The sequence below is a fragment of the Linepithema humile genome, chromosome 1, assembly GCF_040581485.1.
Source record: "Linepithema humile isolate Giens D197 chromosome 1, Lhum_UNIL_v1.0, whole genome shotgun sequence".
NCBI lineage: Eukaryota > Metazoa > Arthropoda > Insecta > Hymenoptera > Formicidae > Linepithema > Linepithema humile.
In genome coordinates, this window is record NC_090128.1 from 37,121,606 (window position 1) to 37,147,333 (window position 25,728).

Below are 25,728 nucleotides of genomic sequence, written 5' to 3' on the forward strand. Positions count from 1 at the left end.
CGATCGGTTCATAACAGTCGGCTTGCCATGATGCCGCCAATGTCGGCCCAAGAGTCAGTATAGGGCAAGAGTCGGCAAACCTTACCTGGGGTAGTTAAGTGTTAGTTTCAAATTTTATTGTATTATAATTTATTCTATAAAGCCCATGATGGTCCACCGATAATACAAAAATAGTAAAATGTAATTAAAAATTGTATTACAAATTAATATAAAATTTTCTCCGTGTAGAAGCGAGATAGCTATATCGAATACCTAATGCGATAAGTATCTAATGCGCAAATAATTTTTCTGTTCGGTTTACTCTCTTTTACCAGCTTACGAGCATTGTCGTAATTATTATCAGATATCATGTATGTACGATGCTTGTTATTTGTTTACATATTTATCTCGCATAATTAATTCTATCATTAGTATAGTAATAACTCTGTTTATGTAAAATAGCTTGATTTCTCGTTTCATGCAGTAAAATTAGAGAAGCAAAAACTTCTGTTAAATAAAATGTTTGCTATGTGTACTTGACGTCTTTTTTACGACTAGATAGTAATTGTGATAGATACTAGATAACAGAGAGAGAGAGAGGAGAGTTTATATTTGCGCGCAAATATCTGTTTCTTCTAAGCAATTTGACGACACTCCACGCAGAATATTTTCAGTTAGTTTAGTAGAAACAGAACGTCCACGATAAATTTAGGATCCTTTACTCTTATGGACTAATTCGATCAAGCCCCCAATATATAATGCCGAGTCACGTTCTTGTCGAATCACATTCTTGTTAAGTCTAAAATTTATTATTTAAAAAGTAAAATACGTCTTGAAAGTTTTTTTAGGGTAAATATTAAAAACTGTACTCTTCAAAAAAATTAAGGGATTACTTGACTTTAGTGGAAAAAAGGTATTTTTTAAACGGTTGTAACTTTGTAACAAAAAGTCATATCAACTTTCTAAGAAAAGCAAAATCTTTAAAGATCCAAATCTGTAGCTCCAAATAAAAATTTTTTGCTTGACTTTGGAAACGTACACAACGCATAAAAAATCTGAGAAAAGTTTCATTAGAAGCATTTGAAAGCTTAAAACTTTTCTTTTAGGTTGAGTGGTTGGCGAATAATTGTCTGATTTTTCGTTGCCGAGCGTTCAAGGATTAATGGAAAACTTGCTTTTTTTACTTTAAATTTTTGTATCTCCGTAACCAATAATTGTACAATGTTTAATATGTAAATATGATAATAAAAATATATGTATAATAGCTATGCATGAAAAATTATGCTATTGCGTCAGTATATCTATTTATCATACTAAGTAGTTGCTCTTGACTTTTGATACCTCCCAGATAGCACATGTTTGTTTCAGAAATGTTTCATAAATATTTCTTTGAAACGTTTTATAACGGTTCTGAAAAACGTTTCTCGTTGGTTAAAATGTCAGTCCGACAAACAGAAAGAGAAACGTTATTTTTCCGACAAAAAAAATTTAAGGAAGTTTGTACAAAAATATACAAAAATCAATCACATCAAGTATTAATAGAATGAATAATATTAAAGACAAGTTTTAATAGAATCAGAAACACATGAATACAACAGAACAGGGCAGAACCTTAAACCAATAACTTTAGAAAAAAATACTAATTTGTTATTGTCAATAGAAGAACAAAAAATTATTTTACAATTCTGCAATAAAATTTATTTCTGTATTACATAAAATTACAATGATGCACAATCACAATTATATTAATTATCACTTTTGGAGTCTTTTTCAAAAAAAAATTTTTGCACATTTTTGAATGATATTTATCATAAAAACATTAAATGCAAAGTACCGATTTATACGATTGGGTTTCTTGTGGGCGTGTAATTGCGAAAATTTTAAATAAATATAAAATAATATGTTTTAATCAAAAAAAGCATTATCTAATAATTTACTTGATTATACACTGTTAAAAACAAATGCAAAAAAAAGAAGAAAAAAATTGCAAAAAGTCTTAAAGATCTTCGATATTCTAGCCACTCGCCTTACTCATTTGCCACACTTACTACTTGGCATTTATCTTCCGCTGTTTCCGGCTTGATGGAAAGGAGACGGAATATAATATATTTGCATCTAAAATATTTTATATTTGCAATATAAAATATTGCCTAATATATGCAATAATTTTAGTTTGCACAAATCTCAAGCAATTTGATAAAGAAACGGTGATAACAAAAGTGATGAAGCTCGAAATGCCTACACTTCAAGAAGTGCTGGAGGATAATGGTGGAAACGAAGATCTTTTGTTAGAGTTATTATGTAAATTTCGGCTGTGGTTAAAACAACAAATTCATCTTCCTCAAGGTGAGTATTTTTAAATTTTAATCGATTAGTTTTATCATCGATTAATATATTAATTATCTAAAAATCTAAAAATATAGCAGTTTAATAATTATGATATCCATGATTAATAATAAAAAATCCACAATATTTTATTTGTAATTTTTTATCGATTTTTTTTATTGAATAAATCTTACATAATGATGAGCATTATTTTACATTTTACAGATATCTCCGACCAACGATTAAAATTTTTCATTTCTACCGTCAAATTTGATTTCGAAAAAGCCACAAAATGTTTAGATATGCTTTACACTCTTCATAATCTTATTCCTGAAATTTACGATAATCTTGATCCTCTTAGCGATGATATAAAACTATACAACACATACTTGTAAGCAATTAAGTCAATTATAAGTTATTTTTAAATCTCCACATATTGTCTTGTATATTTTAAATGTAGAAAATATTATTCAAAAATTTTAATTTTGATTTTATAGTATAAAGTAACAAATATTAACAAATAATTGTAAGAATTGCAAAAACGTTTGCACAATAATTTGAAATCTATTTCTATGCTTGCAAACACGTATGATATTTTTATAAATATTTATTTCAGACAATTCATCCCTTTACCAGTGTTAACGCCAGATAAATGTAGAGTACATATATCCCGGCTAATAGATTACGATGGCTCCAAATATGATGCTTGGGTAGATGTGCGGTACGTATGTGTAACTGTATTCCGAATATGTAAATGTATCAAATTAGTACCAATAAGTAAAATGTTAGCATTATTGGCAGATTATGTATCTAAATCAGAGCTCGACGTTAGTTGCACTGATCTAAATTAATAGCAAATTTGCTATCAATCTGCTATTCCTAACATTCAAGTCTATCAAGTAGAGTAAACGTACTACGGAGAAGATACGAGTAATTACATTATCACAGTAAATAAGCAGAAATACGATTTTTTCCCGCAAATATTATTTCTCAGAAGATTAAATTGTCGAGCATTGCAATTGTCTATAACTTAATTCATGAAAAAAATTACTCACAAGTAGATCGCATGTTGTAAGAGTAAGCTAAAGATGTTGAAAAATCGGAATAAATAGAAAAATTTTCTTTCGACTTTTTCCGAAAGCAGAAAAAATGTACGTTATATGCTAATGTCACAGGTATCGCTTAATGACAATAGAAGTGCGCATAGAAGAAGATATAGTTACTAACAATATTTTAATTTGGGATTGCGCCGGTGTAAATATCAATCATATAATAAAGTTTACGCCAATTTTATTTAAATTTGACTCCTGTCTGGTACGTAATTACGATTTTGCTATAGTAATATTTAATAAGAAAATTGTCGTGAAGTTTCGAAGCAAATAATATACACCCACTTTTTAAGTTTCGTATTCGTAAAAGTTTATTCAATCTCACTATATGTTCATCGAAGTACGTTTTATTATGTGAATTATCGCGCAGCTCGACATCGCCTGGGGGGCTCTCCCTGAGTCGGCTACCAAAATTACTGCATACGACAACGCCTAGGGTATTTTACCCGCGAGAGCATAGAAACGTTCTTGAATAATCGCGAATTCATCTCCGTGCGTTTCATTAGGTTCTAACAGTATGAGCTCGTCATTATATTCTTCGTAGGCCTGATATAATTCAGTTAAACGCGCGCCCCGTAATTTCAATGCGGCACCACTAATTTTATTTTTGTCAAGAAGATTACTCAAGTTAGTGATTTGGGATTTTAAGGATGTTCGTTTTTGAATAAGCAGTTTGCTTCTTTCGGCCATGGTTTGTTGTTAAGATAGGATACGAACGACTCACCGTTGTGTACTGTGGATGCGCTGGTATGCCTCGTTATCCAATTTTGCAAAAATACTTGATCTCTTTCTGCGTGGAGGTCCAGACCTCACAGGAGGCACCAAAATGTCGTGAGGTTTTGATGCAAATAATATACACCCACTTTTTTTAGTTTCGTATTCGTAAAAGTTTATTCAATCTCACTATATGTTCATCGAAGTACGTTTTATTATGTGAATTATCGCGCAGCTCGACATCGCCTGGGGGGCTCTCCCTGAGTCGGCTACCAAAATTACTGCACACGACAACGCCTAGGGTATTATTCCTGAGTCGTATGCCTTTAATATATGCTTGTCTATCGGTCACTGAATTCTCGCTTACAATCAATCTATCGTCTATTCGCTACAGAGGCCACTGAGTTATTGAGCTCAAGAGGAGATTTTTCCGTCGTCAACATCAAATCCCCACCATGGCATAAAATGATCTCATTGATGCGGTTAAATCTTAAAGGATATCGCGGCGAAACAAATAACACCAAAAAACATTACGTTAGCTACTTATCGAAGATTTCTATCGAGCCCTGATCTATGCCGAAAGCCTCTTTAACTCAGCGGCAGCCCTTTGCGCTAACATTAGAGGGACCGATATACATGTGTAGTATATTTTGTAGATTCATCATATGTGTATATATATTTTTTATGTGTGGACGCATAGGTCGTGCACGACTGTCGCTTTCGTTACATCCTCTCCCCGTTGAGAGGAATCGATCAACCCGTGTACTCGTTTAATTCGTATGTCATTTTATATTATACATTTTTAATCATTTACGTATGGGTAGATCAAAGAGGATGGTTTTATAAATAATGCACGACAACGCCTTGGGAATGTTTTCCTGAGTCGGCTCGCATATGACACGACAACGCCTGGGGGATTTATCCCTGAGTCGGTCCGAATAGACATTGTATCTTATGTTTTACAATCTATGTAATTGTGAATGATGCTCATACAATAGATCTCAAATTGCTGTATAAAGTAATACATCGTAATATAAAGGCTAACGCATAATCACTGTTCGGTCGGCAACGGACATAATTGATTGACCGCTCTCTTCACTTGTCCAGACGCAGTTTTGACGGTCACGACTCGTATGATTCCATCATCACCTGGATGCACGCTCGTGATTCGGCCCATTGCCCATTGAGTGCATGGCAAATTCCTTTCTTTCAAAAGAACAACTGTTCCGATATCGATTTTCGATCCTTCTTTTGCCCATTTGCTGCGTACTTGGAGTTCATTCAAGTATTCAAGCCTCCAACGTGACCAGAAGTCCTGCCGCACCTTGCTTATGTGTTGCCAGGTGGACAAGCGATTGGCTGGAACATGTGACAAGTCACCCTCCGGAAGGGTCGTTAGCGGTTTACCAATTAAGTAGTGGGCTGGTGACAGAACCAGCAAGTCGTTCGGATCAGAGGAAAGGGAAGTGATTGGTCGGGAGTTCAATATTCCTTCTATTTCAATAACGAAAGTGTTCAATTCCTCGAAGGTGAACAATGAATCACCCACAACTCGTTTAAGAGGATGCTGAAGTGACGGGCGAACTCCGACGCGAAAGCGCCATCATTTCGATGGTACTAAAAATGAAATGACATTATCGGCGCAGCCTACGGACCTATGCCGCGTAGGTCTGTGTGTACGCATTTGTTTGTAGTGGTGACTCACTACACTGACGTGTGGTCTGTGTACGTGTGTCATCGGAAGTTTGTAAACAAACGATGCTTGCGCTTGTTTCCTCGACTGAAATTTCGTCGCAAAGCTGCAATATAATGTCCGAGAAAACATAAGCGTATACAAGGTGTCAAATAAATACAAACTAAATATGACAAAATAATAAATAAAAAATATACATATAATACTATATATATCATTGAAGAAAAATGTCATATACTTTTCTTATTTTTATCCTTATGTAGTAAATACTAAATAACTAATTAATCAATTAATTAATATATACATATACACATATAATCAATAAACAGTTATCTTTATTTTGTATTTTATATGATAATGACTGAAATAATGGAAGTATATATCATTTCAGTTATATAAAATACAAAATAAAGATAACTATATTCAATATGTATATGTATGTATTCAATAATTAATTAACTTATTTATTTATTTTGTATTAATTACATAAGAATAAATTTAGGAAAAACATATAACATATTTTTCCAATTAGATATATAGTATTATACATACATTTTTCAAATAAAATATTTTATCATATCTAACTTATATCTATTAGACACCTTGTATAAGTCTATTTTGTCTCGTATGTACATCATTTTTCAGCCATACGCTAGAATTTTAATTGCGAGAAAAAAGGTTAAATGACCTTATAAATTATCTGATAAAATATAAACAGACCACACGTGCAGTAAATTGCTAACTAAAATAAATACGTATTTCTTCAAATCTGTCAGCTGACGTTAGATCGCCTATGACAATATTTCTTAAAATCTGCCAGTTCACGAATAAATCGTCTTTGGCTCTCTTTTTTCTAAACGGTCAGCTGACGTTAGATCGCCTCTGACAATATTTATTAAAAATTGTTAGCTGACGTTAGATCATTTCTGACAATATTTCTTACAATTTGCCAGTCCACGTATAAATCGCCTCTAGCTCTCTTTTTTCTAAACTGTCAGCTGACGTTAGATCGCCTCTGGCTATATTTATTAAAAATTGTCAGCTCACGATAGATCGCCTATGACAATATTTCTTAAAATTAGCCAGTTCACGAATAAATCGTCTTTGGCTCTCTTTTTTCTAAACGGTCAGCTGACGTTAGATCGCCTCTGACAATATTTATTAAAAATTGTTAGCTGGCGTTAGATCATTTCTGACAATATTTCTTACAATTTGCCAGTCCACGAATAAATCGCCTTTAGCTCTCTTTTTTCTAAACTGTCAGCTGACGTTAGATCGCCTCTGGCTATATTTATTTAAAATTGTCAGCTCACAATAGATCGCCTCTGACTATATTTCTTACAATTTGCCAGTTCACGAATAAATCGCCTTTAGCTGTCTTTTTTCTAAACGGTCAGCTGACGTTAGATCGCCTCTGACTATATTTATTAAAAATTGTTAGCTGACGTTAGATCGCTTCTGGCTTGTCTTATTCTATATTGCCAGTCCACGAGAAAACCGCCTCTGGCTTGTCTTATTCTATATTGCCAGTCCACGAGGAAACCGCCTCTGGCTTGAAGACAAAAATAAGAGTTTTCTAATGCTAGTCCACGAGAAAACCGCCTCTGGCTTGTCTTATTATATATTGCCAGTCCACGAGAAAACCGCTTCTGGCTTGTCTTATTCTTTATTGTAAGATACTTTTATTACGTCATATGCTCTATGTATATATATAATGTATATCATATGCTCCATATTATCTATATTCATATCAAAATATCTTTCTAAGAAATTGACATCATTTTGTATACTTTTTTTACAATAAATGTATGATATATGCCATATTTTTTATTTCTAAAGCATGAAATATAAAAATATTTTTATTTTTTTGTGTCTATTATTTGTAAAATAATCTTGATAAAAGAAACAACATTAATTTTACGACTTGCAATAATCTGTTTTATTATATGCTTCTTTTAAATACTTACAATTAGCCTTATTTTATGTGATTAACTTGGTATTTAAAATACGTATCAAAATCGAAAATGTATTTGTATTACAGTAGAAACGAAACATTCTTGTCTTACAACAGAGAGAAGTGGCAAAATATAATATTGTCTAAAGTACAGTCTAATAAAAACTGTTAAAATTGAACATTTTATAAAACCACTGTGATTCATGAAAAATCAGAACTATTATTTAAAAAATATAAACATATTTCGACTGTGTGTTTTAAACCGCACCACACATTCAAAATTCACAGAATAAAATTATTTCTGCAAAGTTGTGTATAATGTCAGTGGAAAAGTGATTTATTTGTTATTACATATACATGATATTTTATCATTCCTCCCTGGTGTAAGACTACAATGTTTTTTTTCTACTGAACTAGAAATTAATTTTACATTTTGATGTGTATTTTAGATACCAAGGTAAACGCATAAAATAAGGCTAATTGTAAGTATTTAAAAAAAGTATATATTGAAACAGATTATTGCAAGTCACAAAATTAATGTTTTTTTTATCCAAATTTTTTTACAAGTGATACATACAAGAAACTAAAAATACCTTTATATTTCATGCTTTATAAATAAGTTATATGACATATACATTTATTATAAAAATATATACAATATACAAAATAATATTAACTTTTTACATAGATACTTTGATGTGAATATACATAATATGGAGCACATAATATATATAATATAAACACATGAAGCACATGAATAAAAGTATTTTACAGAAATTAGAATATGAATGTATGTAACTAAATAATATAAATATTTGCAAAAATGTTGCAAAATTTATGTATAATACATACACTTTTTTATCCTTCAGAGTGCCTTCAATCCATTTTTTTCAGCCGGGTTTTGTAGCACATAACACAAACACACACACACACGCACAACTAACACACATAACTAACCTAAAAGATTCTGTATATGACAGATAGCACTGAGAACTGTATAGCGCCTCTATCCCAAAATCGCGGAACTAATCTATAGCTCTTTTTTACCATTTTCTTCTATATTGCACGCATGCTTTACATAAATCTGGAAAAGTATGGCATTTTGAAAATAAGTCTCTAAGCTCTATTTTTTTGGTTTTCCATTATTGTTTCATACGCTCTTCTTCGGCACACACTCTTGTTTTGCAGATTGAAGCAGTATAATTTTGATATAAAAGATATAATTCTTTGAGGTGACATTGTCGATAAATTTTCAAAAATTTTTTTTATTTTTTGGTTTAAATTTCACTATCCACCGAAAGATTAGCATGTGCACTTTACTTACACCAAAGGATTTGTAATTCTATCAAAGCAATAAAAAATGCCATACTTTCCAGAAAATTAGAAGTTCGGTCGGTAACAATATGACTTCAGCATCCTCTTAAAGTGATGCTTAAAAATTTTCACGCTTGATTCCCACAATCCCCCGAAATGCGGAGCCATTGGCGGTATAAAATGCCATGTTATCCGATGGTTACTCGCGAATTTGTCTACATGTTCTTTATGTTCTTGAAAATTGAGCAAAACGTATAATTCTCTAAGCTGGTTATTCGCGCCCACGAAATTAGTCCCGTTATCCGAATAGATACGTTGCGGTAATCCTCGTCTCGCTACGAATCGCCGTAATGCCGCGAGAAATCCTTCCGTTGTTAAGTCGCTGACGATTTCGAGATGTATCGCCTTTATGGACATGCATACGAAGACGCATATATATACTTTGACCCGAGCTCGATTTCGATACTTTTTTCTTTAATGCAGAATGGACCACAAGAATCAATCCCGGTATTACTGAAAGGTATTGCTTCGCATACGCGGACCTTTGGAAGATCACCCATTTTATATTCGATGGCTTTAGCGTCAAATCGAAAACATCGCATGCATTTGCGTACGATTTTACGTACCTGACCACGACCGTTAATCAACCAATATTTTTGCCGAATAATATATAATGTAGTTTGAATGCCGGCATGATGATGAGTCTCATGTGTCTCTCGTATGAAATGGTCGATTAGATAATGTTGGCTTGGAAGCAATATTGGATGCTTTCCAGCGAATGTCAAATTCGATTTTTGGAGCCGCCCTCCAACTCGAATTAAACCGCGATCATCTAAAAACGGATTCAAATTAGCAATCACGCTCCTCTTTGTAGAATTTGTTTCCTTTAATTCCTTGAGCTCAGAGTGGAATCGAATAGACTGAATGATTTTTAATACTCGGATTTCTGCTTCATCAATTTCCTTCGCGCATAACTGCCCAACGCGTCTATCGTTAGGTAGAAATCTTAAGCAATAAGCAATAACCCTTAGTAATTTTGAGTATAAAGAATATTTCTCTAATATTTCTAATCCGCAATGAGTCATTTTTAAACAAGTGTTCTTTTTTAATTCGAGTATCTTATCCGTTTGTAAAAATTCGTTCGGCCATTCATTTTCATTCTCAAGTAACCATATAGGCCCGGAAAACCATGTCTGATTTTGCGAGAACGCGTATGGCAACTGTCCCCTCGATATCGCGTCGGCAGGATTGTCTTCCGATTTGATGTGCCGCCATTCTCCTTTATTCGTTAGTCCTTGAATCTCCGCGACGCGATTAGCTACGAAAGAATTTAGTCGATGTGGCGAAGTGTTTAACCAATGCAAAACCACAGTAGAGTCACACCAAAATACCGTTTTGGATGGGATGAGTCCCAGCGTGTTATTTGCCTCTTGGTATAATCGTGCCAATAGCAACGCACCGCAAAGCTCAAGCCGCGGTATAGTGATAGTTTTCAATGGCGCGACACGAGATTTGGCGCATAATAGTCTAACGATTGTTTGGTTATTTCTTCCGGTTGAGCGTACATATATACAGGCGCCGTACGCGACATTACTAGCATCACAAAACCCGTGTATTTGTACATTGCAATAATCATCTATTAGCAATCTGCGTTCAACGGAAATCTTATTTATTAATTCGAATTGTCTAACAAATGCTAACCAATCCGAATATATGTTCTGTGGTACGGATTCATCCCAATCTAATTGACATTTCCACACATCCTGCATGAGTTTTTTAGCGTATAATATGATAGGGCCTAATAAGCCCAGCGGGTCGAATATTTTAGCAATTTCGGACAGTATACTTCTTTTTGTCAATTTTTTCGCAATCTTGATCGGCCTAATAAAATAGCATATCTTATCATCTCGCGCGCACCAGCTCACGCCGAGCGTTTTTAAAGAGCGATCTTCGCCGAACGTAAACTTCGCGTGAAGCGCGCTATCCGCGAGATCCTTCACGATGCGCTCGTCGTTAGAAGCCCACTGTCTGATTTTAAATCCGCCGCGTGCTAGTAATGAAGTTATTTTGTCCTTAATTTTTCGGGCGTCGACGATTTCATCGGCACCAGTCAATAGGTCATCTACGTATAAGTGTTTTTTAAGAATTTCGGCTGCTCTAGGGTATGTGTGTCCTTCATCGTCAGCTAATTTTTGCAATGTTCTAATCGCGAGAAACGATGAGGATGAAACACCAAAGGTGAGCGTATTAAATTGATACGTTTTAATCCTATCGTTGTTTCGCCATAAGATTCGCTGGAATCGTCGATCTTCCTCATGCAGCAATACCTGCAAATACATTTTCTCGACATCCGCGGTCATAACGTATCTATATATGCGTAATTGAATCAGGTGAGAGAATAATTTGTCTTGTATTAACGGGCCAACCATCAATACATCGTTCAACGACACACCGGTGCTAGTTCTCGCAGACGCGTCAAAAACAATTCGTATTTTGGTGGTGTTACTCGAATTCTTAATCACGGCATGATGAGGTAAATAATATCCATCATTAGAAGGATCCTCAACCACGGAAATATAATTCAATTTTATATATTCCTCAATCGCGCGTGTGTATTCGTCTTTCAATGAAGCATTCGTCTCAAATTTTCGTTTCAACGCCGAGTAACGTTTAAGTGCGATGGTGCGTGATTCACCGAGACGCGTGCTTGCCTCACGAAACGGCAAACGAACCATATAACGCCCATCTACATTCCGAGATACGTTTTTTATAAAATGCGTCTCACATTTATTTTCTTTTTCCATATTAGGTTTGTTCGTCTCAATTTCTTCAATCGTCCAAAATTTATCTAACCGAGATTCTAACTTTGTCAAATGACATGCATCGCCTTTCGACCGAGCAGTAGTCGCTCCCCCCGCGACTACCCAACCTAATCGCGTTTTTTGTAAATATAATTCATACCCGTCTCGAGATAAATTGATTTGTCCTATGGAGAACAACGATAGCGTTGCCCCAGAACCGATTAGTAATTCGACGGAACGTGGCAAATGAAATTCGGGATCGGCTAATCTAATATTTGGAGATATGTTAATTGAATCTCGCGGAAAAATGTCGGATGGAACCAATTCCGTGATTGCCGGAATAATCAGACACGTAAGATCCTTGCTAAAACCATCGAGCGTAGACTGTATCGTAATGCGTATTATGCCCTTTGTAACTGTGCTTATGCCAGCGATTGCGCCGACCGTTGTCGAACATGCGTTCACAGGTATTCCTAAGTGTCTCACGACGCGCTCGGTTATAAAATTAGCGGTCGCACATGTGTCTAACAACGCACGGCATCGTATCCCTTTCCCTTTAATGTCATGGATATACACCATCGCACTGGTTAATAATTGAGTTGTCGTTTTATGTGATACTGAAGCGAGGCTTATCATTTCGCCTGCGCTCGATACGTTTAGTCATGCGGATTGTACGGTATCAGTCTTTGCATCAGATTTATTCGCGTATCCTTCAAGGTGAAGAAGCGTGTTGTGCCGTTTTTGACATATGGTACAACCTGAGAATTTGCAAGGGCGATCCCGATGTGAACGCAGACAATTATAGCAAAGTTTTGCATTCCGTATTGTTTCGATACGTTTAGGTATTGCTAATTGTTTGAATTTGTCGCATAAATAAAGCGGATGTCGCCTTGCCTTACATATCACGCAGTTGCGTCCAGTATTCAAAACAAATGCCTTGTTCTCTATCTGATAACGTTTTCTTTTGATGGGAGGCTCGCCCTTGTATTTTTCTGCGTCTATCATCTTTACCCTATCCCGTCTCGACGCACATACCGCTGTTTTATATAAGAATTCGTACATCTGCTCGAGACTCGGAAATTCATCCCTTTCGAGGCTCGCCTCCCACTTCTCTAACGTTGTTTTCGGCAATCTACTCTCTAAGAGATGTACAACCATTTCGGGTCCAATTGTTACTCCTAGCGCATTCAACGATGCGACGTGTTGTTGCGCGTCGTCCGCGAGTTTCGTCAAGCCACCCGTGGTTTCCTTTTCTAACGTAGGTAAATTTAGTATCAATGAAAGATGCCGCGTTATCAAAATACGTTTTACTTCGTATGATTTTTCGAGCAATTCCCACGCCCTAGAATAGCTTATTCCGTCGACGGCAAAAATCTTCACCTTATTAACCGCATCCCCGACTAAGGCCGATTTTAAGTAATGCAATTTATCAATGTCTGATAAATCTGCTTGAGAGCCTATCATATTATAGAACGCATTTTTAAACGATAGCCAACCTTCAAAACGACCGTCGAATGTCGGTAATGACGCTTCGGGTAATTTGATACGTCTAGTTTTCACGGATGTCACCGTTCCGTTGCTATTAGATCGCGTTTCACCACTCGACGAGCTCGCGCTAGTGCTCGTATTATCTGATATGTTCGAAACGTCTTCGATTTTACCCGCGAGAGCATAGAAACGTTCTTGAATAATCGCGAATTCATCTCCGTGCGTTTCATTAGGTTCTAACAGTATGAGCTCGTCATTATATTCTTCGTAGGCCTGATATAATTCAGTTAAACGCGCGCCCCGTAATTTCAATGCGGCACCACTAATTTTATTTTTGTCAAGAAGATTACTCAAGTTAGTGATTTGGGATTTTAAGGATGTTCGTTTTTGAATAAGCAGTTTGCTTCTTTCGGCCATGGTTTGTTGTTAAGATAGGATACGAACGACTCACCGTTGTGTACTGTGGATGCGCTGGTATGCCTCGTTATCCAATTTTGCAAAAATACTTGATCTCTTTCTGCGTGGAGGTCCAGACCTCACAGGAGGCACCAAAATGTCGTGAGGTTTTGATGCAAATAATATACACCCACTTTTTTTAGTTTCGTATTCGTAAAAGTTTATTCAATCTCACTATATGTTCATCGAAGTACGTTTTATTATGTGAATTATCGCGCAGCTCGACATCGCCTGGGGGGCTCTCCCTGAGTCGGCTACCAAAATTACTGCACACGACAACGCCTAGGGTATTATTCCTGAGTCGTATGCCTTTAATATATGCTTGTCTATCGGTCACTGAATTCTCGCTTACAATCAATCTATCGTCTATTCGCTACAGAGGCCACTGAGTTATTGAGCTCAAGAGGAGATTTTTCCGTCGTCAACATCAAATCCCCACCATGGCATAAAATGATCTCATTGATGCGGTTAAATCTTAAAGGATATCGCGGCGAAACAAATAACACCAAAAAACATTACGTTAGCTACTTATCGAAGATTTCTATCGAGCCCTGATCTATGCCGAAAGCCTCTTTAACTCAGCGGCAGCCCTTTGCGCTAACATTAAAGGGACCGATATACATGTGTAGTATATTTTGTAGATTCATCATATGTGTATATATATATATTTTTTATGTGTGGACGCATAGGTCGTGCACGACTGTCGCTTTTGTTACAAAATAATTTATTGTATTGTGTTATATTTAAAAATAATTTATATTTTCTAAATTATTTAGATAGCATATGGTTTAAGAATAAAAGCAATTTATGTTATCAATGCACCACACATTATTGATATAGTCATGAAAGCGGCTAAACCAATATTGAGGGCAAAACTTTTCAGCAGAGTAAGTCTAAATTAAATTTATAGAAATATATTTTGTTAAATACTATCTGTTTTGTCTTTGTTAAAACAGTTAAATTTTTACATTTTTAATCTATGCTACCATTTCGTTCAGATACACGTTCATACATCCGGAATAGAATCATTGTATAAAAAAATACCAAAATCCATTCTGCCAATAGATTATGGCGGTGAACAACCGTCAATGGATGCTTTAACAGGTAAAATATCGTCAACATTCTATATACATACATTTATCAATAATTCTATCAGTTTAATAACAAAATCACAAAACATTAGAAAATAATAAATACGTAACATTTTTATATGTTTGATGGAAAATAATTGTTACCTTAATTATTATATCTCGCAATAATACATAATTATTCCAATCAACAAACTAGTTTTTAAATTTATCTATACTTAAAAATGTCATTTTTATTAGTATTGATTATTTAAATATTAAAAAGCCATCAAAGTTTTTTTTCAATATTTACAAGCTAATTTTCATATTGTTGTATTTCCAGATATGTGGCGTGCAAAACTAGTCGAACGGACGGATTGGTTTTTAAAAGAAGAAAAACGTAAAGTCAACGAATCTCTTCGAACAAATTCTGTAATAAATCCGCACGATTTGTTCGGAGTTTCAGGAACATTTAGACAACTGCAAATTGATTGACGTGAATATTTTATACTAAATAAATAGGCAAAATTTAAATTTTTTAAATAATTGCGTATTCTACTTGTTTATTGAAAAAAATTGCATTGATACGTATGTACAGATAAAATAGAAACTCATCATATAAGAAAATAGATTCACAAAAATTTACGCATTTCTTGTATTAATATAAAAAGTTAAATTTTGTTAATTATATTAATGTTATTATTAATAAAATTAATTATATTAATAAATAAAATATAATTAATAAAATTTAACTTTTTATATTAATATAAGAAATGCGTAATTTTTTGTGAATATATTTTCTTATATAATGAGTCTCTATTTTATCCGTACACATTTTATTTGTACATACATATAAATGCCACTTTTTCAGTAAACAAGTAGAATACACAATTGTTTTAAAAAATTAAACTTTGTTTATCATTATATTAATAAAATATATTACATGTATTAATTACATTTTATTAATTATATTAATACTTATAAAAATACAATATTAATTAAAAAATATTTTACTTATAAAAATACTAACTAAAAAATATTCTACTTATAAAAAATACTAACTCATACATTCTAAAAAAACTAATTTTAAGATGTAAAACTAATTAGACACGCAGATTCGTGTTAAGCATTTGTTTCTCATGATGTCGGACTATCTTTATAAAAATAGTAAAATATATAGTATCCGAAAAAAATGACAAGACAGACTGTCGTCTGTCGACTTCAATGACAGACTGTCGTCACTGTTCGGCGAGTCGGCAACCTGAGAGGAGCCTTGAGGACCACAACGGGCGTACCGACGATTTGTAGGGCCACCACTTCGACTTCGCGGTAAGAGCGGTATCAGTAGGCGGCCCGAGTCTCGCGGAAATAAGAACCCGCATAGTTTTCGTAAAAGGGTATTGAATGTGCCGAAATGTCTCGCGGTATCGTGCGAGGTTAGATTTAGGCCGGGCCCCGCTGACTACCGCCGCTCTAGAATAAGATTTCACCATGCTTTTTCTCCTCGGGGCTGCCGAGCCGACAATCGTTTTGCGTAGGATAATGTTGTTTTTTTGTGCGTAATAATTTCGCGTCTCTTCATGTATTTACGTACCGAGCGTAAGAAAATTTGTGGAGTTAGCCTCCGCGTATCTCTCGCCTCGACCTTCTGTCGAGCGCTTACTATCAGAACCGTAAGAATAAAATCGAGACAGAATTCGTACTGTATGCTAATTTCTATTGAGAACGAATTGCGCTGTGTGTTAACTGTTATTAAGAGAGATTAAAGTAGAGTGAATCGTAACGACCGTACCTAATGAGAATTATAGAACTTGTACGTCGAATATATTATACCGCGTGAGACGGAAGTACGCGGATTTCCGCATACCAAACATCCAAATCATAACGCTTCTCACAGAGAAAACTGCCCGAGTCGAAATTTAAAACCTACTATAAACCTCATACATGGTTATTTGTGTCTCTAATAATGTTCCTTGACCTACAAGTTCTATCTTGAAAGTGTTATGTCTTCTTTTGGCCTTTCTTTAATCTTGTTGTCCTAGAAAACCCTTATTTTTATTGATGTTAAACATACAATTCCTACTTTCGTTCTTACAACTCCTACCTCTTTTGAATCTCCAAATCTTATCGAAATTTCTAGCAATAAAAATATTAATATTCAATCTATAATTGAGTTCAATTTCTATTATATCAGATTAATATAATAAATGTTATAATCAGAGGCGGACTGGACAGGAGAGATACCGAGAAATTTCTCGGGGGGCCCTATGTTTTTGAGGACCCCAGTGGCCCCCAAATCCAAATTTTTTTTTTAAATTTTTTATGCAAGAAATTAATAATCTAAATTCTAAATTATCAGATTGCGACAGTTGAATAACGACGTGCTTTTCTTCTCTAACCAAGATAGCGCTGAGCACGAGTTAGCGTTAGTCAACTATCTGTAGTGCGTCACTGTCTTTCGTGTTCTCCTTTCATTTTTTTTTATAATTCGTCTGAAAGGTTATGGCAACTGACAATTTATAAAAGAATATTTACTAAAAGCCAAAGAAATATTATTTTATTATTAAATAAAATACATGCACTATACATAGTTATTTATTTTACGTATGCTACCTTTACTATAATACAAAAAAATTTACAATAAAAACAACAACAAACAAATTAAAGGACAAAATATCTCCAAATTTCATTAAAACACGTTTGACCTTGAACTAAAAAAATTTTTTGCCGCGGCGCTTTAGAGTGGGGGCCCTTTTTACAAATTTTCTCGATGGGCCCTGGTGTTCCAGTCCGACCCTGGTTATAATATAAAATAAATAATAACAAATAAATAGTAAAAAATATTTTTAAAAATTAAGTGCAACTCAGTATTATATTTAGTATTATAAATAACTAAAAATTTATTCCAATAAACAAAAAACAATTAAAATTCAAAATTTTATTTAATATTTTATTACATATCTGACCTATAATTCAAAATTATTTAATATTCTATTACCACATTTACTTTATTTATATTTAATACATATCTTAATTTCAATAAGCGCAATACATTAATTATGTAATTTACTTAACTGCAGATAGATATGTAAGAGATAAGTGAATATTATTTATATAATATTTGCTTATAGTAGCCTATTTACAGTTAAGCAAATTATAATAATTAATATATTGTTTATTGAAATCAAGATACATTAAATGCAAGTAGAGTATATGAGATAATAGATTATTAAGTAATTTTGAATATTTATTTTCTAGGAATACATATTTATAGAACCTGAAGCCTTTTTAGAGGTTCTCAGTAGATACTCTTTTGAGCTTCCACATGGAAAAAACGGCAATAAGTAACAATTTTTAGTATCAAAGGAGGGCAATAGCCAATGTAATGTTATATCTATATATATGAATTAAAGCTTACATTGGTTCTCCAAATTCGACAAAACTTGTAGCTTTAATCTAGGCTAAAAATTTCGACTCGGGTGATATCTCCCCTTCGCGGGATGGTTAAGACGTCTATCACCCGGCGTCAATCTCACTTGATCTAATTACTAGAATTAAATGTTATTTGTTATCAATTAATGTGTTCTTGATAACCATCTATTTTAGACTCCTTTCTCCAAATCGGTATTTAGCATCTCTAAAGAACCTCGCCCCTCTGCCATTTGTAAAGCGGGCTAGTCGCGCTTATCGCCGTTGCTCATTAATAAAAATATGAACTCTAACGTATTCGTTTGTGCGGCGCGTTAATCCGCGCCCGGCGCCCAACTATAAGTATTGCAGTAATTAATAACTCAATTAAATAGAGCAACGAGGTTTGACACGCTTACCGGCGGGTAACTTCTGTCCGACGGAAAAGTCGTCGCAACATATAATTATGACGATTATTTTCAATTCAATTCTCTGCGAGAGAATGTAGTCGTGCTTTTTTTCTTAAAAATAAAATATTAATTTCTACTGTTTATTCCCACATTTTCAAAACGCATATCTTGGATTTAAGATCTTATCTACTACTTGCACCGTCCCTGCGTCATTTGTTTTCGTTGAAACATTTAAAGACCATAGATATGATTAACAAGCAGAACGTCATGCCGATCAAAGTTAACACGAGTTTTAACGCTTGATGGCACCAATACAATCTGTAACATGAATAATCAACAAGTTTAGATATATATTTTTTTAATTGGATAATAAAAAATTAAGCATATAGTACTAAATTTAATATTATATTTATGAAGAACGCAGAAATGTAAAATAAAGTTTCAAAAATATGACTTAAATTCTGTTCAAATTGAACACAAAAAATTTTGCAATATTTTTATGGAACGAATTTTTGTCATAATTGGGATTCGGAAATAAATGTATATAAATTTTCATAAAAGCAAATAAAAATTAAACGATTATTTTTTAGTTTATTATCGAGTATATGAGTAAAGAAAAACTTTTGCATAATTTTTTGAAAAATTTTGAAAATGTCATACCTTTGCCATTTAACGCGTGCTTGCGGCAGAGTACCCAGGGGATCCTTAATGAGATGCACTCTCAATCCTCGTATATACATCTTGAAGTAAACTTTCCAATTGATATTCTTTATATCGCAATCAAAGTTTTTACGATCATTGGACGTGAACTTTGCAATCATCTCGCGTACTCGATCATTAGTAAATATCCATTCTTTTGTGGAGAAATATTTCAACACATCTATGGATGTGTGTATCCTTTTGTAAAGCTTAAGCAGTCTTTAATAAACAATCCATGATAAAGAAATGTTAAATAAACAATTATTAATACATAAGCTAAAAATAATTTACTTTTCCATGTAATTATTCTAAATTGCTCAAAATTATTCTAAATGATTCAATATTGTTGATTGATTTTAAAAATTTAAACAAATTCTAATGTATAAAAAACACTCATTTTATTTCACTTGCTATAAATATTAGCATTAATGGAATTTATGTTCTCTTATAGTGTAAAACATATATGCAACTGTTGTTAATAAAAAATTGCTTAGAGGAAATATTGCATAAGCAAAAATCCTATAGATTTTTTTATGTTAAGTCTTTGATTTGATTATTACCTCAGTTCCTTTCTCCGACAAAAATTCACGATGTCGACCAGCATAGCTGGGAATAAGTGGCCGAAATATATGAAAAAAAGATAAATAAGTCTGTACTTCGTGTATCTGAAGCTGCAATACCACATTGCTTTGTCAGAAATTCGTTAATCCCCTCTTCCAAGAATTTTTTCATATCATTATAGATTATTGGGTTGTCCTTAGCCACGTAATTATAAATCGGAATGTCACTAAGTAAATTGTTCTTTAATCTGAAACAATGACGTAACGAGATGATATCACCATGTTTACAACTGTCGTAACATTTTTAAACTGAATTAATTGTCGTTAGTTATACATTAGAATAGATAAATACAAATAGAAACGCAAAAATATATCATACAAATATAATCTCTCAAAAAAACCGTTTTTCAACACTCTCAAAATTAATTTGTATACGAAGATACGCTATTTTTATCATATAATAATAATTTTACCATATAATAATCAATATTTTTTAAACTGTGTATCGTATTTACTGACACTTTTTTAAAAAATTTTTATTAATTTTAGCTTATGTTATAATAAAATGATGAATTTTTGCTAATTAATGGTAAGACGAAAAATACGATTGGCAAATTACCAGCCTGCTTTCTAATCATGTATATGAAGACTTGAATATTAAAATCATATGTCTAATGATACTTCTGTCGGAATGTCAAATGTCGAATGCTGAGTTGCATTTTCAAGCATTAAGATTAATTTATATTTGATAATATTCAATTACATCGATCGAAAAAGACAATGATGATGATAAATGTACCTTATATTAGCTGTATCCCATGCGCTCGCGATAAGAGCATTGATTACTAAATCAGCAGGTACCACATTTGTGGCTAATAAACCATCGCAATAAATCGATCGCAGCAATCCAATACTAACACCAACAGTAATTCCTGTTGGACCGTATAAATTGTTGATCCAACCTCGTATAGGTTCTCGATACGTTGAAATTACTAAAAGTAACAAGATAATAATCCATAATTTTCAACTTGAGATTTATCAAATCTCTATACGTATTATTATTATAATTAATTACTATTTCGTGATGATAATTACTATATTTACAATCATTTATTATTAATAACGTAATTAATTATTTTTATTCAAATAATAATTCAATATTTTTAAAACTGTGTATCCTATTTGCTGACACTTTAAAAAAAAATTATTATTAACTTTAACTTATGTTATAATAAAAATGTTAAACTTATGCTAACTAATGGAAGGACGAAAAATGCCGATTGGCAAATCACCAGCCTGCTTCCTAATTACATCCTCCGCCATCGCTTTTGTAAAAGTATAGGTATTTGGCCATTTTCCTAATAATCTATAAAAGATAAAAAATAAGTTTTTCTTTTCGCTTTTTTTTTCGACAATTTAAACAAAGAAAAATTCACGTACTGCGGTGTTATATCGGCCAATTTATCATCCGTGCATTCCATCAAAGCGAGTAGTTTGTCGTAATCCATTGGTGCGTCGTAAAATTTTTCTTCTATCACGTTTTGTGGACAGTTTGCAAACGCGGTTGATACATACACAAATGACTGAAGAAATTAAACAAGTAAAATATCAGTTGCGTTGTTTTACTATAAAATTTTAACTTTTAAATTTCCGAGAAAAGTCATTCGATTGAATAAATAATAAATAAATAGTAAATCGTAAATAATAAATAATATAATAATAAATAAATAAATAAATAACAAATCATGAAATAATTGTAAGATGCTTCTTAGGTAATTCTTATCGTTTTTTGTTTCTTAAATATATTTAAATACCTTTAAATTTGGGATTTCCTTGCAAAGATTTAGAACGTCTTTCGTACCACCGACATTAATTGTTACGGCTAATTTCAATTTCTCATTAAATTTTACTGTTGCCGCGATATGAAAGACAATCGAAACTTCTCGAATGAGAGTAGCCCGATCTTCCAAAGATATTCCGAGATTTGGGTGGTTACAATCGCCCGTTATAGCGATTACTTGATCTCGGAAATTCGGCTGCTCGTCTTTCAGTTTTTCAAATAGCTGCATAAAGTGAATAATGGTAAATCCATAATTAACTGAATTAAAAGAAATTTATTATAAAAGATTAATAAAAGTCGATAACTTTTATCATTTATAATAAATCTTCGACTTTAATCTTTTTCTTTAACAAATGGTAGAAGTTTTGCTCTGCAGTTCCGGTCTGCCTCTTCAAAAACTGTAAGTGAGTGGTCCCTTTAAGTGATAAAACCATCAGACATGACATTTATATAAGTTCTTAAACAATTCCAAAAAATATATAAATATGAAACTATCGAAGGACGGTAAGAAATTTTTATGGTTATCTAACAGTTACTAGATTAGCTTTACATGAGTTTTTTTAATTGAATTTTTCTACGTTTGATTTAAAAGAAACCCCGAGCTCTTAGAATACAAATTAATGACGCAACAATAAAAAAATGAACTTGAAGACTAATTAGCAAGGTGTGGTCACTGAGTAGCAATTATTTACATTTTTTTCTGTTTATCAATCGAGCGAGTCGCTCGCTAATGATAATGGCAGCATCTACAGAAATAACTTAGATCATAAAATATTGAACAAAGTACAATTTGATTACGTAATTTCTTTGCAAATTTTACAGCATATTAATTTAATTTTTTATTTAGTGACACAACACAATTTGATTGAACTTGAAATTATAAAATAATTGAATTCCATAAATTTGTTATTAATCGCCAAATTTTTCTTGTATAGTTCTAGAGCACTCTGCACTCAAAAGATTAAAAACTCACCACATTATCAAAAATTTCTTCTATTCGTTGTTGTACATTTTTGTCCTTCTTTGGACGCACTAGTAAGTAAATAGTTCCCAATCCAAAACACAGTCTGAGAAGTTTCTCGATTAACAGCTTGCCTAGAAAACCGGTACTGCCGGTGATAAAGATGCTTTGGCCATGATAGAACTTCTGAATCAGCGATAGTTTTTCATTGACCGCCGACAAATCCTCTTTCGATGAGGATTCCATCAGCGAGAGTTCCATGCGTGATTTCGATTTGCATTCCGATTCAATAACAGCCATTTCGTGGTCGTCGATTCGATGTGCACTTTATATGAACACTTTTATTATCACTTCTCCTTCTATAAGCGGCTAACAAGCTTCCACCTTAACAAATGAGCTTCGTTATTCAATCGATTCGCTTTATATTCAATTTGCAATGTGTTACGCGACGGCCTCCATTATGTATCGTAATTTACGTATCCATATTTATCGACTTTTTTATAATACATCTTTGAATTATCATACATAATATATTCCAAATGTTATTTTTTTTTAATAATACAAAAACTATAAAAATTATACATAAAGTATATAATACACAAAGTGATTCGAGCGTGACAGTATTGACTAAAAATAACGCATGCAACGCATAAAACTAAACAATGACGAAAAGATGTCTTTTTTAAGTCATCTTTTTGGCAAGATTAAAAAATGTCTAAAGAATGTCTTTCTAATTACACAAAAAATCATAATTAATTTTAGTTGACGGAAAGACATTGCAGGCACATGTTCGTTTCATACATGTTTCCTAAACGTATATGAAACCACTAGATACGTTTAGGACACATATGTGAAACAAACATGTGCTATCTTATTGGTACCTTTTTGGTCATCTTTTTAATCATTTTTTCGGCAAGACAAAAAAATGCCTAAAAAACATGTCTCTCTGACTAAATAAAATGTCTCACTTTAGTTGTTTTTCTACCAAAGCAGAGATGTCTAAGGGCCACTATTTTTCCATTGTCGATTAACTTTAACCAATAGTTCCAATTTATCGACAAAATTACCAAGATGAATGGAGGTTACGCCCACACGTATTCCATAAATATTTCATTCGTGCAGTCGCATGTTGAACGCTGTTAACGAACTGCGAGAAATAAGTAGCGGACTGTTGACATAATATCTATGATCATGTAACTTTGTTTACATTTTTCAACAGATTAGTACGACATACACAATTTTCACTGTTCGTAATATCAGCTTATACCACCTAAAGTAGAGTATTAAATTTGTGAAACTTCAATTTGTTATATCTCCTAAACCAAAGCCGTTTCCCATTTATTTTTTGCAGGGAATTACCTACTCAGAATACCCCCTCTCCCTCGCTACAACATATCAAAAGGGCAACAAAATCGGTGAGGTGTAACCTAAAATGCATATTTACCCGAATTTTTACTATTGGCAAATTATAAAACATGTTAGGTAGTTAAGTGTCAGTTTCAAATTTTATTGTATTATAATTTATTCTATAAAGCCCATGATGGTCCACCGATAACACAAAAATAGTAAAATGTAATTTAAAATTGTATTACAAATTAAAATAAAATTTTCTCCGTGTAAAAGCGAGATGGTTATATCGAATATCTAATGCGATAAGTATCTAATGCGTAAATAACTTTTCTGTTCGGTTTACTCTTGTCAACCAGCTTACGAGCATTGTCGTAATTATTACCAGATATCATGTATGTATGATGCTTGTCATTTGTTTACATATTCATCTCGCATAATTAATTCTATAATTAGTATAGTAATAACTCTGTTCATGTAAATAGCTTGATTTCTCGTTTCATGTAGTATAATTAGAGAAGCAAAAACTTCTTTTAAATAAAATGTTTGCTATGTGTACTTGACGTCTTTTTTACGACTAGATAGTAATTGTGATAGATATTAGATAACAGAGAGAGAGAGAGAGAGAGGAGAGTTTATATTTGCGCGCAAATATCTGTTTCTTCTAAGCAATTTGACGACACTCCACGCAGAATATTTTCAATTAATTTAGTAGAAACAGAACGTCTACGATGAATTTAGGATTTTTTACTCTTATAGACTAATTCGATTAAGCCCCCAATATAACGCCGAGTTAGGTTCTTGTCGAATCGCATTCTTTACAATCATGTTAGACCAGGTTCTTCTGGAATAACAAGAAGAAGAGGAGGCCAAAACAACAGAGGTGGCCGGAGGAACAGAAGAGGCAGTCGGGGAAGAGGTCATACAATAATAAAAAACTATTATTTATCTTAACATAAATTTTGTAAATTTTATTTTAATTTATTTTATTATTTTTTTATTGACTAACTTTTCTTTAACTTGTTGATCTCGAATATTGAATGATTTTAATTAAGTTTATTATTTTATTTTATTTTAATTAACTTTTTTTATAAAATTTTTGACAAATTTTCAATTTTTAATTTTTTTTTCTATCTTTTATTTGTAAAACCGACGAGCTTTTATTTGTAAAACCGACGAGCTAACATTGATTATATCAATGTTAAAACTAATTTTTTTTATTAATTTTACAACAAATCTTGCGTCTAAATTATATTTGTTTTAACTCAGATCTTAATGTAAATCAGCGTGCGTTTTCATATGTATTTTATTTATTCCACACTAAGAATAGCCTGATGACAGGCTATGAAATGTCTGTTTATACTGATGTTATTATAACTCAATACAAGTTCGTTCGCACTAAAATCTAGCGTTTTGATTCCTATTGCTCCTTTCTTTTTATAATTTTATTATTTGTTGACCCTTATCATTTTTAATTAAGATAAATAAAATTTCATTAATATGTCCACAAAGGACACCACACTTATAAACGACAGGCATGTAACAAGTATTTTGTCTGCAAATGACACCACATTTATGACCGACAAGTGTATGATAAGTATCT

General features: G+C 32.9%; 2 protein-coding genes and 1 pseudogene across 2 annotated transcripts in view; 1 reads left to right on the forward strand and 2 right to left on the reverse strand.

The window, feature by feature from the left end:
* LOC136996988 (uncharacterized) overlaps positions 1–7,008 on the reverse strand; it is a 32,762-nt gene extending 25,754 nt beyond the window's left edge. Inside the window, exon 1 of the mRNA XM_067347026.1 lies at positions 4,138–7,008. The gene's annotated coding sequence lies outside the window, so the exon portion shown is untranslated. The remainder of the gene's footprint in view (positions 1–4,137) is intronic.
* On the forward strand, positions 2,133–15,410 carry LOC105671654 (alpha-tocopherol transfer protein-like). The gene is made up of 7 exons (XM_067347027.1): positions 2,133–2,325; positions 2,530–2,695; positions 2,921–3,025; positions 3,480–3,618; positions 14,610–14,720; positions 14,832–14,937; positions 15,244–15,410. Exons 1-7 carry the CDS (start codon positions 2,202–2,204, stop codon positions 15,393–15,395), a joined length of 903 nt encoding a protein of 300 aa, XP_067203128.1. The 5' UTR covers positions 2,133–2,201; the 3' UTR covers positions 15,396–15,410.
* A 2,178-nt stretch (positions 15,411–17,588) lies between these two features.
* On the reverse strand, positions 17,589–23,651 carry LOC136996986 (fatty acyl-CoA reductase wat-like; annotated as a pseudogene).
* Positions 23,652–25,728: the final 2,077 nt, after the last annotated feature.

What these genes read in the sequence shown, in the direction of transcription:
- LOC105671654 (XM_067347027.1), top strand. Translation starts at nt 2,202, where the DNA reads ATGAAGCTCGAAATGCCTACACTTCAAGAAGTGCTGGAGGATAATGGT. An exon ending in ACAAATTCATCTTCCTCAAG is followed by an intron (nt 2,326 to 2,529) that starts GTGAGTATTTTT and finishes TACATTTTACAG; the next exon opens with ATATCTCCGACCAACGATTA. An exon ending in TTAAATTTGACTCCTGTCTG is followed by an intron (nt 3,619 to 14,609) that starts GTACGTAATTAC and finishes TAAATTATTTAG; the next exon opens with ATAGCATATGGTTTAAGAAT.